This window comes from Elgaria multicarinata, chromosome 1 (assembly GCF_023053635.1).
Source record: "Elgaria multicarinata webbii isolate HBS135686 ecotype San Diego chromosome 1, rElgMul1.1.pri, whole genome shotgun sequence".
NCBI classification, from domain to species: Eukaryota; Metazoa; Chordata; class Lepidosauria; order Squamata; family Anguidae; genus Elgaria; species Elgaria multicarinata.
Genome location: NC_086171.1, coordinates 149,878,149 through 149,892,780, shown reverse-complemented (window position 1 = coordinate 149,892,780; position 14,632 = coordinate 149,878,149). Strand labels below are relative to the sequence as shown.

The window sequence follows — 14,632 nt, the reverse complement described above, 5'->3', positions numbered from 1 at the left end:
TGTGACACTACCACTAATTTACATTCTATTCCATTAACACAAAAGGCTTTTAGTGTAATGCCACAGTACTTGCTGGCACAACAGAATTACAAGAGAAACCTGTTATACCCAGAAGTGCTACTGGCATTGCACTAGAGGGCTTTTACAATAGCACAACATAATTTGCATTAGTAGTAGTGTGGCATTGGATACCACCCTGTGTTCTCCATGTCTGAACTAGAACTTTCACATTTCTTCTATCCCCTCAATTCCCCTCCCTCTGCCACTGAAAGAAGTCTCCAGCATGCTGAAAGCTTCTGCATTTCACTTCAGGGGGAGATATAAAAGTTCTCTTTTGGATGTTATGGGAAAGGGTAGGCAAAGGGAACACAAGACACTTCTATCTCCAGTTCTCACATGGGGATCTCAAAATGCCCAGCCTTGCTTGAAGAATCTGCATGGCCCAGAAGTCCCATTCAGAAAATAGAAATAACAATACTTAATCAACTCATAAGGGTCTCAGGGGCTGAATTAATCTTGGGTGCATGATCAGTTTATAACCTATAAAAATAATATCTTTGTTGTTGAACTTTTAAAGAAACTGTCCCAGGACACATTTTCAGCCTTCTTTTTCCTTTAAAAGGGGAGTTTAAAGTGCAAGAATTAATGTAAAAGTACAATAAAAAGAGAGGTCCTCACAACTTGGCAAAATTATTCCAAATCCATAGTGCAGTAGTGAGTTAAATAAAGGTCAGGTTCTGTGTTGGGAATTCCTTCTGACCTTTTAATGCAACATCCATCATCAGCATTACACAGAATATGCCATTTATCATACAGAACAAAGAGCAAACCTCCGCTCCCTTCAATAGCCCTGAAAAGCTAAGACTTCAAGAGTTATCCAGCTTTTGGATACTACAGGCATTGATTCAAGTTTCTCAATGACTAATTTGCTGGTAGCTGCCTATGGTTGATCACTTCCCTAGTTCATGATGTTACTATGTATTCTAGGTGACAAAAGGCACATAGTGAGGTGTGGTGGATTACATAGGTATAGACATGAATGGGCCAGGAAATAAAGGAATTACATGACATGTGTTACACCCACATGATTTTCTGGAAAGATTTTGTGTTGCCAAAATAACAGCTAAATATTGCACCAACTATTCCCCCCCTTTTTTTGTGTGTGCTACAAACAAAATAGACTCTTGAAACCAAGAAAGATACCTAAACTGGTTGGTTGGTCTGGAGGCTGAGTGTCACCCCAAAGAGGAGTCTGAGCCCAATGAGAGACTGGTCATCTCATGCTAGAGCAGACACCTTGGGGAGCCATGGCACACACCCCAGATTCAAAAAATCAACCCTTCCCCATGAACCTCAGCCCCCAATAATTGCTCTCCCAAAGTATCTCAGCCCCCTCAGCCATATTGGAGCTTAAAGCTAGAGAAATGAGCATGAACACTTTAAGGTTGCAGTCTATACTCAGTGGGAGGCGGAGCTTCTGAGGGACCTCAGATGACCAGCCTACTTAAGTCCTCAGTTGCTGCTAGTCCCTTGCTGCATCAGCTGTTCTTTTCATGAGGGACTACACCAATTTAGCAGTTCCTACAGTGCGCTGTCCAAGGTGCTAGTAATTTCTGACTTGCTGTGCTCTTCTTTACCAGGCATAACTGCTGACCAAATGTGACCCTTGTCTTGCCAGTTCTGCCTTCCTTCTACTGGAGCCTTCTGGGGCATCTGATTGACCAGCTGCTTCTCCCAGGGTTCAACCCCAGCTATGGCAATTGAGATCTGCTGCCATTTCTGCTCTTCCACAGGACCCCACATGTTTTCACTACTTCCTCGCTCCTTCTACTTTGCCAAATGAGCACACAAAGATACTCCTGTTAGCAGTAATAAAGCCTACTTGGCTTCTTAATAGAATTGCTTCCTTCCTGCAAGGCCAGTTCCTCTGAAAGCTGAATCACATGCCAGAGGACAGGACTTCAATACTATAAAATAGTACGTGCTTTCCTTGAATGTAATATGCTTTAATGTCTCTGGAATGACTTACAGTCTGTGTGCATTGTTACTAGCAATGCAATTTTACACTGATAGTGGAGGAGGAAGGATGTCATCAAATTTACTTTCTAGACCAGTCAAGAAAAACACTGAAGAATACTGGGGTTCATGGGGAAGCTTGAATCTCCAATAGCTTCCCATATCCTCTAACAAAAGTGTGTATCACCCTGAAAACCCTTGCAATACAACACGTATTATTTTTTAAAAAAATCTTAAGATACATTTACATACTATTGCTAAATGGAATGAACCTCAATGTGCTCTGCCTGTTTTTGTCACACAGGAAAGCAATTGCATCTCACTTAGAATCGGAGACATTCAGAATTGCATTTCCAGTTCACAAGTCAAAAATGCCTTCTAACTCCACCCAATACTCTCAGCCTCCCTGACCTGGCATTAAAAATCCTACTGAAAATCACAATTATTTTGTGGAGAAATGAAAACACCAGTAGGGACAGCTTATAGATCACAAAATAATTTTAGAAAAAAACTCAAGGATCTGTTTACTCTCATTCAGATGAACATATCTAACTACTATAAGTGTGAATTTTGAAATATAACATGAGTCTCCATTCATGGGTTGGTTCAAAAAAGTGACATCAGGTAAGTTTGCATTAAAAAGTGAACCAAATTAATTTCTCTCCATACGTGGGAGGGTGGGATGAACATCTAATGACTTTGAAGTGGAGGTGTTCTAACACTTACAGTTTACAAGGTTGCTGCAGGTTTATTTTTTCTTCTTCCTGGTGTAAATCCAAGTGCTTGAATACTGGGAGTTAGAAATACTCTGGGGAATGATGCTGCACATATTCCCCTGGGCTTTTTTTACCTCATTTTCAAAACACACTTCAGCTGCAGCAGAGCTATGAGACACACTTTGCCACTGATGGAGTAGCCTGTGCCTTGGTTTATACAAGGAAGGTGAAAAATCCTGGCCACCTCATAAATGGTAAGCATCCCAGAAGAGACCCACAACTGCATGCTCCCCCACAACATCATCCCTCTTTCTTGATCTTTGGAGGGGTTCAGCCCTAATTTCATCTACTGAGAATTGCTGCAACTTTCAGACAAAGGTGAAATCTAGTGGGTAGTTCCTGACTGTAAGAGCAGTATGGAACAATGGAACCAATTGCCTAAGGATGTTGGGGCTCTCCCACACTGGAGGCATTCAAGAGGCAGCTGGACAGCCATCTGTCAGTGATGCTTTAAGGTGGATTCCTGCATTGAGCAGAGGGTTGGACTTGATGGCCTTATAGGACCCTTCCAACTCTACTATTCTATGATTCTATGAACTACACATTAGTCCAAGAGATTTGGATTAGGTCAAATTCACAAAGACTAAATTCATCAAGCATCCCTATATAGCATGGGCAGAAGCACATTATGTTGGTGCATTGTGGTGATCTGATGTGCAGAGAGCACATCTATGCCCCCCCAAATAGCTGTAAATGGCACATCCTTAAAGTCAAGTTAAAGAAAAGGCTTTGTGACAAACAATCTTAGAGTGTTTGCCCACAGAATCTTTAAATTAGCTTTGGATTAAATCAGTAATGCAAATGTAAAACCTATATTGACTACTATGTATATTCAATTTCACTTCTGCGTTCTGTCCTGCATTAACATTCTCATGCTGCATCTATAGACTGAGAGCTATTCGAAGGTGCATTTAAGCTCTGAGTGGGAAAATACATTCAGATTGAAGTGATTACCTGCCCTCAGTTTCTTTAAAACATTTGTGATGCTAGTGAAGAAATTACACATTTGTAGAATCTGGGAACCTTTTTTGGTGGGGTGTACTGTCATCTAAATTTAGTTCTGTCCCCCCTTCCCTAATTGATAGAAAGCACAATCCCAGCACACCCACCTCTAAGAAACATGAACTTCATTATTTAGAAACATCCAAATACACAAATATGATACATCACTGATATGAATTGTTGGGGTAGGAGTTATTAATTGGCATGAATCAAATAAGTGCTGGGATGCATCAGAAAGGAAAAGGACAAAAATGCAAGCAATAGAACTTATTGGGTGCAGGAAGCATAAAACACTGAGCAACTATTGCTTAAAACAGTGAACATAAAATAAAGCTTAATCTTTCCTTAAAGGGAAAAGTCAGAATTACTTTTATTTTATTTTTTCTGTTGTTTTTTAAACCAATATTATTAGTTTACATCAAACATAATGATATTACAGTGGTATCATAACATCAAATAGTGCTCATAGTGATCAAGCTCTAACATCAAGAATCTTTACAGATTCGAAAGCAATATTATGAATTTAATCACACACCATTTTTTATACCATAAACTGACATTAAAGCATCCCCAGTAAAGGAAGAAAGAGTCAGAATTCTTTTTAATCCAAGAGAACAACCAAGGACATTTACAACCTGCTTGTTTGCTAAATTGCTACTAAGTTCTCTGAAGGGCCCTCTTAATAAGCAGGTATTTTGCATTAATGGTAATGTTCCTTCCTGATAGTGATGGTTGGAGTTAGCAGGTGGCACACCGCTAGTGCTAATTAATTATTTGAGATGGTGATCATAATGGTAGCAGTTGTTTTAAAAGAAGATCCTAGCAATAAAGAAAGGATTTATTCATTCAATTGTTTACTTTTATTGCACACCTTCTGTCCCTGCAGGAGGAACTCTGAAGTGTCTAGCAACAGTTATTGATAAAATAACAACAACAACAACAACAACAGCAATAATAAAAATGCACAAACATATTTTAAAAACATGGAAGCAATTATCAAAGAGAATGGGGGGCATGAAGGTGGAAAAATATCAGTCAGAAGAATGTCTAAACAAGGTTCTGCTTTTGCATAGCCATTAGTGAAGTGGTCAACTTGAGCAAAGAGTTCCAAAGCTTGGGTGCCACAACTAACAAGCCTCTGGGCTGGTTCACACAATCATCACAGCTCACCATGGTTTATTTAAGTCATGGTGGTTTGTGGCTGGTGGCCATTGTGGATATGCATTGAATATTCATTGTGAATGAATATTGAATCCTATAAAATTTATGTTTGAATGCAGAATGGGGGCGGCTAAATTAACATGAGGGCACTTTTAGCTCTGCAGTTCTCTTAAGCTCTCAGGGGTGGGAGAGCTTAATTGAACCAGAAATCTCATCATAGAACATCATTCATTTATTACATGTATATATTGTGTAATAGCCTACACACCCTTTGTTGAGTCTTAATTGGTTTCTAAACAGCAAATGGAGAATTACATTTTTTTTTTTGGCATAGTATCAAGAATCTCATGGATTTAATTTTCTCAACTTTTGCTGCTGCTGTTAGTAAATCAATCTGAATGGTAGCCAGATTTACAGGGGGCCTTTTAAGGTTGATTAAAATAACCCCAGCACTGAGAGGATTATATCTCACTAGGGAAGCTGTAGATCCAGATTTGTATAGAATAAACACAATTCCTTTCTTAGCATACTTATCTATCCTTTGCATATAGCTCTAACTTCCCTTCAAGAGCAGGGAGAGGAGGAAGTTGGCAGTTGGTCTAGATACCCAAAGCACTACTTGGCACACTCTAGTCCCTGGGGCTGAGCATTGGGTTAGCTCAGTTCTCCAATAGAATATCTAGGAGAGTGATCAACATTCTCATATTGGTCTGTTATCAAGCTGCTGTTAGAAAGACACCTCCATTAAAGACGTGGACATTCTCTTTTATGCTATTGTGTGGTATATGAAAGTGTAAGGGGATAACACATCTAATGAAACCGTCATCCCTAAGCAGGCGTTTGCTGGCTTGTGTGTAGCGCAAACATGTGGAACTGGACATGGATGTGTACATAAGCCATGCCTCCAATGTTCCTGCATGCCTGGCTGTCAATTATGAATAAAAAACTTAATGAATAGTGAATAAAAAAACTGTATTTTTTGTTATTTCAGCTATGTCAATATATTATGGAATTGTGCATTTCTCAGAGCTGTTATCGGTCAAAATCCTTTTGAAGGATTCACAAGGTAACTTTCCTCTACCAAGACTTCTGCCCAGATGAAAGAAGCATCAAATAGAGAAATTTGTGGGGGAATAGGTTTTTCATACACATTTATACTGATCAGAAGCATCACTCCAGACAAGCACCAAAGAATTGGAAACAATCTGCTCTGGATTATAGAACAGAGTTATAGAATGTAACTGCTTCAACAAATGATATACAGTACAATCCTAACCCAGTTCAGCACATCAGCTTGTTTTCTACCCTGTTACCCTATTCTGTAAGTATTCCAGCTGGGATTTCTTATCAAATGACTGCACGGAGGAGATATTATGGGGGGGGGGGGGGGAAGCCCCATGTGAACCATCAGTCCCAATGTCCTGTTCCCTAATGGCACATCTGTCTTTTTCTAAAGGTATGGGGTCATCTACCCATCCAATCTCTTTTGAATGCTACTTCCCAATAATCTCTGAAGTGCCACTGAAAAGTTTGTTTCATCTTTGCCGTTTCCACCTAATCTTATTTCACAATAACTGAGTCACCTGGATAATTCTCAGAATTAATAGTTTGGAATCAGCATGTGCTGGGATCCAGCAATACCCCCTTTTCTTTATAATGTTCTCTTCATGCTTGAAATCATCTAATCTCTAGAGCTAATATCCATCAAACTGAGCAGATCTAAATGGCCCAAATCCAGCCATGGAGCCCTCTCTTCTTTTGTGATTTTGCAATACAAATTTGCCTAAACACATAGAGAATTAATGATATGGTCAAAGAAAACTCTCAGATAAATGAATGAACCAAAGCATTGTCACTGGTGTACACACTGACCCTGTTCAGATGACACACTAAGCCATGGTGGTTAAGCATTTTGAGCTAAACATTATGGCTTAGTGTGTTATGTGAACCATTCCTAACAATGCTGGCTCATGCTCACTAACCATTTAATGCAAAAAGGGTTAGCACCCTAACCATGGCTTAGTGTGTTGTCTGAACATTCCCATTATTATTAGTAGTAATAGTAGTAGTACTTTCACTATGAGCAGTTCTTGCCCAACTAAGCTGCTGTTTAAGTTATGAGGGAAATCATTGTAAATTTTTATGGAAGAAAAAACTACTGACAAGGTGATGGGTAAAATAACTCTAGTATATGTGTGACTTGCTCTGGATTTCATTTTATGCCATTAGAAAATAGACTAGCCATATGCATTTCCACCTTCCAAATGAGTTGGTGCAAAACTTTTGGAATACGACTTTTACCAATGTAGGGCCTGGTCAAAATGTCTTACTTGCTCCATCTTTACAGCTGCCTTTCCTTGAGATATTTTTGATTCACCTGCAGTTCAAAGCTATTCATGTTCACTTAGAAGTAAGTCCCTCTGTGTTCAATAGGTTTACTCCATAGTATTTGTGTTGAGGATTGCAGCCTAACAGTGCAATCCTACATATCCATTTATTCTGCTTGTGTCCCCCGCACCCCCCGCCGCCAACTCATGATTGAATAGGTCTACTACTTGCAATAAAAACTTGGTGCCCCTAACAATATTTGGTAAATGGTGAACTCTTGCTCAACTGCAGCCAGATCGATAGAGCTCTAAGCTACATAAAAAAGAACATTTCTGCGTTATGATTTAAAACTACTGAAATAGCAGAGAGCCCATTTGTTAGAAGGCAGGTTGGCCAGCTGGGATTGGTGTATAGCAGACATGGCTTCCATAGATTTCAAGACAGAGAGGGTTGCGTTCTTCACTTACTAAATGCCAAGCTGGATGTTTTCTTGGTAATGTACATTCCCAGCTCCACATTTGATAAGCAAGGAATGTTATCTTGTTAATGGTTTTTAATTTCTGTGAGCTACCAGAGGGTTTCACCTATGGGGCAGTATATAAATGTCATAAATGAAGTGAGGAGGAGGGCCTTCTCTGCTGTGGCACCCCGGCTGTGGAATGAGCTCCCTCGAGAGGTTTGCTTGGCACCTACATTATGATCTTTTAGAAGCCAGGTGAAGACCTTTTTATTTTCTCAGTATTTTAACTGTTTTTCAACTTAATTTTAACTTTGCTGTTCTAAATTTGTATTTTAAATCTGTATGAAGTTCTGCACTGCTGCTCAGTTTTATCCTGGTTGCATTTATTATTATTATTATTATTATTATTATTATTATTAATAATAATAATAATAATATCCTGCCTTTTCCCCAGTACTGGGACTCAAGGCTGTTTACAAGATTAATAAATGTACAATTAAAACAGATAAATACAAATTACAAACGTTAAAATAGAATTAAACCTACAGTAAAATTAAAAACATGTTTAAAATGTAAAAAACTGTAACAAGTTAAAAGGGGGGATCCAATACATTAACACAGGTCCAGTATAGTTCCAAAAGCCTGCTGAAACAAAAAAGTTTTAGCCTGCCTCTGAAACTGTGGCACAGAGGGAGCCAGCCTAGCCTCCCTGGGAAGGGAGTTCTGGAGCCTTGGAGCAGCCCCCGAGAAGACCCTCTCTCACGGACCCATCAGGTGTGCCTGGGATATTGGTGGGACTGAGAGAAAGGCCTCCCCAGAAGGTCTCAGAGAACTTTATATTGCATTTTATACTATGCTTTTGCACGGTTTGTTTTATATTTTGAATGGTCTTCATGGTCTTAATTTTTTTAACCCACCCAGAGAGCTTTGGCTATTGGGCTGTATAAAAATGCAATAAATATAATAAACATATAAAGAAATGTGGGGTGGGAGAACACTGCAAAGTAGGATCGGTGGATGGGAACAGTGCTGAATTTTTCCCCCAGGTGGGCTGACATTTGGTTTCAGAACCTATCAGGGAAAGTATTAAAACTTGCCAGGGTGAGATTTCTAGGAAGGAATTCATGTATGCATGTGTGTATGCAGGGGGTAGAGTAAGCACTCCCCTTGATAGGCCTTTCCAGCCACAGGACTAACATTACAAGGGAAAGTCGTTACTTTGTATGTTAGTGCAGATGCTGGCAATAGAGTAAGATGAAACAAGGTGGGCTGGAATTCCAGGACCTTGGAGAGCTCCATGTGACTTAAGCCTAGGGGTGTACGGGTCTTTATTTCTGCTTGGGAAAGCTCTTGAACAAGCTCCATTCACAGCCCCGAACCTGATCATACGTAATTTTGGGAGAAAATACCTGTATCTTTCATTTCAACACCAAGTAAAAACATGGATTTTTAACAAAGCCTTTGATGGTTAAATTCATTAAGATGGCACATTGTTTTAACTGTTTTAATTGTTTTTACTGCTTTAAAATTATATATTGTTTTAACTTGGTTTGTGGTTTAATTTGTTTTTAGCTGTGTATATTTATTGTTTTATACTGTGTGCTTTTATCTGTACGCTGCCTTGAGATCCTAATGATATAGGGCGGGATACAAATGTTTTAAATAAATAAATAATAAACTTGTGAACCAGTTTGAAAAACACACATTTGGATGGATGAATTGGGGAGCCGGCGTGTGTAATTAGGGTGTTAACTTTTTTAAAATGTGCATTTTTCCCTGTCAAAAATGTGCATTTTTTCCCAAAGAGAAAAGTGTTCACAAGAGGAACATGAACAAGGCAAACCAAGTTTTGAGTTTGAACATCGCATGTTTCTCCATCCCTGCTGAAGCCTTTTTGTATCAACAGGACCAGATCACCCTTTCCAGGCTCTGCCCCTTCCCAGATGACTGGAAAGCCTTAAAAGGGCAGTCTTCACTCCATCTCTTCCCCTTCAGGGCTCATTGCCAACACTGACAGACACAGAAGGGTTAGGTCCCTGGTGTGGAGAGAGGTGGTCCCTGAAAGGATGCAGGCTCATGTGTTACCATCTCTGGGGATCCCTGAATCAAGGGGGCCTGGATGATAGGCTCAGGTGTGATCCCAGGCCTGAGTTAACATCCAACACTTCTCCTTCCAGCACCAACAGTCTAACAGATCTCTTTTGTTCCATCAAAAAGGTGTCAACTTCTAGTTGCCAATTCCAAGATATTGAATTTCTTTACATTATATGGGATCATATAACACTGTGCCATTAATTTAAAACAAGTTTCTTACATTTATTAGAAAAAGATGCTGCTGTTTCCAGAAACAGCAAAGAGTTTTGTGGCATCTAAAAAGTCTAAAAAATATATATATTCTTGCATAAGCTTTCATAGACACTGTCCACTTCATCAGATGGATGAAATCTTATGCAAGAATAAGTAAGATAAGTAAGGCTTTTGCATGACTCTTGTAGAATTATCCCACCAATACAACAAGAGAGAGAGAGAGAGAGAGAGCAATACAAGTAAATACAGTGCCTATCTAGATTTTGTTTGTCTCTGGAATACACTGAAGCCCTTTGAAAAGTTTTTAGTACCAGAATAGTGTATCGTAATCCTCTGCATTTTACACATACACACATCCTTCTTTTTCTAAAATAATAATAAAAGAAAATGGGAGAAATTGTTTAATTCTGTGCAGGTCACCACTTAAAGCTCTGATCAAATAGTTTGTCCATAGTAATAGCATGGTAACCAATGCTGGGCCCTAGCAAGTTGGAGAGAACCTCAAATGGAGAATTAGAGAAGTCCCAGCAAGCTTGAAAAGTCTTTAAATAAAGAACTAGATCAGTCCTGGAAGCTGGCTATGGTTCATGGAAAACTAGACCTAGAAACCTCAAGGGATTTTTATAAGGGGAAGCAGATGTGCGTTAGGAAGCTGGAAAGGACTTAGAATAGGAAACCAGATGAGCATTAGCAAGGCAGAAAGGGCATTAAATAGAGATCTGAATCCAAATTAGCAAGGTTATCAAGTTAAATGGGAAAGTGCGCCAATGAAGGTTTTGTGGTTGTTTACCTTTCTTTAGGAAGAGGAAGGTTTTGTAAATATACTTTAAAAAAATCATAATCACAAGACTGTTTATTTAAATGAACAACAAGACATTTAAACAGTTGGACATTTATTTGAGAACTGTCAGAATCTTTTTCCTTTTTTCATGACACCTATCCATAGCTGTGAATATATATGTCGGCCTGCTTTGATCCATTTGGATATTATACATTCCTGTTAGCCTCTCCCACTGCAATTGCAAAATGATCAATACCACCACCACCACCCCATGCTGCAGTTAAGCTTTCGGTGGGGGCGGGGAAGCTCTCATGGTTGCCAATGTAACTTACATAATACATTTAAAAGGCCTAAGACCTCACAAGCCCAGCCACTTTATCACTAGCTGCTTTGTTAAAAACCACTGAATTTTCACTTCACAGCCTTCAATAGATATAACCCATCTTCATGCTACATTTCCTAACTGCGCTCTCAAAAAAAGGGGTGGCACAGTTTGTTTAATGCTTGTCGAAGGCTAAACACCAAACTTACCTTCTTCATTTATTAATATTCAAAATGGCTACAAGATCTTTGCTACTGTGAGGTATGAAACTGTTACGAGTGGAAAGAAGTGGGGGAGGTACATTATTGAGCAGGAAACAATTGCTTCCAACCATCCAAATGTTAGATGAGATGATACCACTTGTACACTCATAGTATAGAGAGCTCAAGTGCTCAATTTAGACACAACACCCCCACCAAGTCTATTATTATATTTTATTCGTCCACTGCACAGTTTCCCGTTGATGATTATGCTAATAGCGTCATTTCAAGAGTGGAAGCAGAGCCTAAAAGCGGACACAATTTGCTGCCCTGACAAAGGGGAAATTTATGTCGGGAACCAGCAGAGTTTGTGCATTCATGAGCGTTATTCTTGCATTTGAGTTATTTGCCGAAGAACAGACATCACAGAAGTGGGGCAAAAGTGGGGGGTAATTTAAGCAATGTTATCATTTGTGATGGGCTCAGGTTGTTGTGAGATATGGATTGGTTGCAAACTGCAGGCCACTTGAATACAAGTTAGTGGATTAGTTTTTTCAATCGAACACTACGCTTTCCCAGAAAATAAAAGATCCTACTGCAAAGGACAGCTCCACCTCTCAATCAATCCCAAAACAAAAATGTAAAGCAACCTTCCAGTTAAGAATATCTGTTGCGTGCCAAGTCTGGGATTCAGAGACAAAAAACTGAATTCATCTGACCATATTAATGTGACATCACATCACAGAATTCACAACTGGATCTTTTTTAATACATGGAAGCAGTGCCCATAAACAACCTCCACATGTTTTAGATATTTTTTATTCATATGGGTACTAGCAGAGTCTTTCTCTTTTATTCATATGGGTACTAGCAGGGTCTTTCTTCCGCCAGTTTTCTCCTGGCAGCTGAGAACCAGTGGGCTTTTATTCCCCCCCTCCAAACTCTTGTTCTTCTGCTTTTTCATAGTTGGTCCATCTCACCAATGCAGCCAACCCTTCCAGTTTCCAATAAGTCACCAAGATGATGCTCAAAGGAGTATCAGAAATACACAAATCCACACAGTTCCACTCTAGAAAAGGTTCCATTCACTCCAAATTGTACCAAAACCTGGCAGGTTCTGATGAGTTTAAATGTCTTTGAATGGTTTCTTCAATGGTGTAGGCTGTGTCACACTTAAGCCTAGGATACCAATGAGGTATGTTTATATCCTTGAGAATGGTGTTGCCCACAGATTTGAGCAAGCCTATGTGGGCCTGGACTGCAAAAGAGAGGTGATCTGAAAGGAGGAGGAGGAGGAGGGGAAGAAGACGAGGATTCCACTGTTGGAACCAGTACTCGGGGATTTAACACCCCCATGAGATTTTTAAATTTGTTTTCTTCAATTGTTACATGCTCAGATGGTTTGAGACTGAGACTAGGCTAAAAAAAAGCCCAAAGTAAATAAATAGAATTCTAGCTGTTGGGGAGAAAGTTGTATTAAAGCTCTGGCTGCCCTAACATTTCTGGAACAGCCATAAAATTACCCACATAGGTGTGCATATGTGTGTGTGCGTGCACACACACATAATCCACCACAAAAGCATCTTCTACCCACATACAAATGGAATTGTAGCAATATTTGCTTTAATACACTGACATTCCCTTAAAGGGAAGCTGTCACTGTGAGATGGAGCATCAAGAATTTTACTCAACAAGAGCCATCTATAAAATCCCATTACACTCCTAAGCAAATGCCTGTTACTTATTTTATATTTTCAAATCCACCTCCATCTGTGCTAGGAGGTGTTTTTTTTTAGGTCACACATTCAATAATCCTTCTACACTTTGATGTCACATATTCAATAATTGTCTGACTTCCACTCTTCTTCTCTCTTTAATCCATCTCCTCTGATTAGCAGCAATTGCACCTTCAAAACACCCTTGCTTCTCTGGCCGTGTGTGTGTGTGTGTGTGTGTGTGTGTGTGTGTGTGTGTCTGTGTGTGTGTCTGTGTGTGTCTGTGTCTGTGTCTGTGTGTGTGTATCTGTGTGTGTGTCTGTGTCTGTTTCTGTGTGTGTGTTTATGTAACATTTGCAAATGCTATTTCCTTTCTGCTCTGAATTTCACACAGCAATCCCTGTCTCAGCACTGCATTAAACAGCAACACCATTTGGAAATTTACATTTAGGGCTATGTCTATTAGAGTGACACTTTCCCTTTTGCAGTTAGAACACAATAAAAGCAATTATGTTGGATTTGGACCAGACACTCAGCATTGTTCTGTAGTTCACATCGATTATTTACTTGTTCCTATGGACAGCACTGATGACAAAGTTTGCTTCAAACAGTTGTTGAAATATGGTGAAAACAGAGCCAATTCCTTGGCTTTATTCTGCTTAATGAAAGGGACATTCCAGAAATTTCAGAACACTACTTACTGAACATGTATTACAACAGATAGTCTCCCATATTACAACTGAGTTGTAACAAAGATATAGGGATGGATGAATAGGTAAATGTTGATTTATCTCAGTTTCTCATTTTTCAAACCTATGTTTGGTTCTCCTCAAACTTTGAGGCTTTTTCCAGTCTTAAGTTCAGTTCATCCTGAACTCTGAGATTTATTTGTGTGTCGTTGTTGTTATTGTTTTGCAGTTTGCATTTCTGTGCAAATTTGTCCCAAAGCATACATTTTTCTATGCATTTTTTTGCCTAACAGATACATTTTTGCAAGCAATTTTCCTAATCTAATGCAGTTTTGAATGCTATTTCCCCTAACATACGCATTTCTGTACCCATTTTTGATTGGACAACTCCATTGCAAAATTCGTAGAAGTGCGAATTTCAACAGAGAACTGAGTTTTGGTTTGCATATTGGTTCAAAAGTGCAAAATTAGTTTAACATGTGAACTGAATTAATTTATCCCCCATTCCTAGCCACATATTTCGGTGCTATCTTGAATAATTCAGACACTTTCAAACAGAGTATAATAGTGCAGCAGAAGATGCACTACTTAGCTTTGGATCCATGCTCAATGACTATTTCAGTGTAAGCTTCCTACTCACCGGATTGTTGTACATCTGAACAATGAGCTGTTTGACACCATGTAGAGTAGGATGAGCCCAAGGAGAGGGATCCACCCAGTGTCGGTTTAAATCAAAACCCATTAGGGAGCACCTGTAAAAACACATATAGGGCAGACAATAAATTCTTAAGAGGTTATGCAGGGCCAGTGTGTGTAGTAATCGAAGATTAAGTTATTCACATTACATAATGTTTACTGTTCCATTCCCCCTCCTC

The 14,632-nt window shown here is 39.3% G+C and overlaps 1 protein-coding gene across 1 annotated transcript in view; it reads right to left on the bottom strand.

Moving 5' to 3' along the window:
- Positions 1–14,632, bottom strand: part of AGBL4 (AGBL carboxypeptidase 4) — a 957,560-nt gene that overhangs the window by 147,717 nt on the left and 795,211 nt on the right. The window contains exon 9 of the mRNA XM_063136171.1: positions 14,398–14,509. Within this exon, the coding sequence (XP_062992241.1) occupies positions 14,398–14,509 (112 nt within the window). The remainder of the gene's footprint in view (positions 1–14,397; positions 14,510–14,632) is intronic.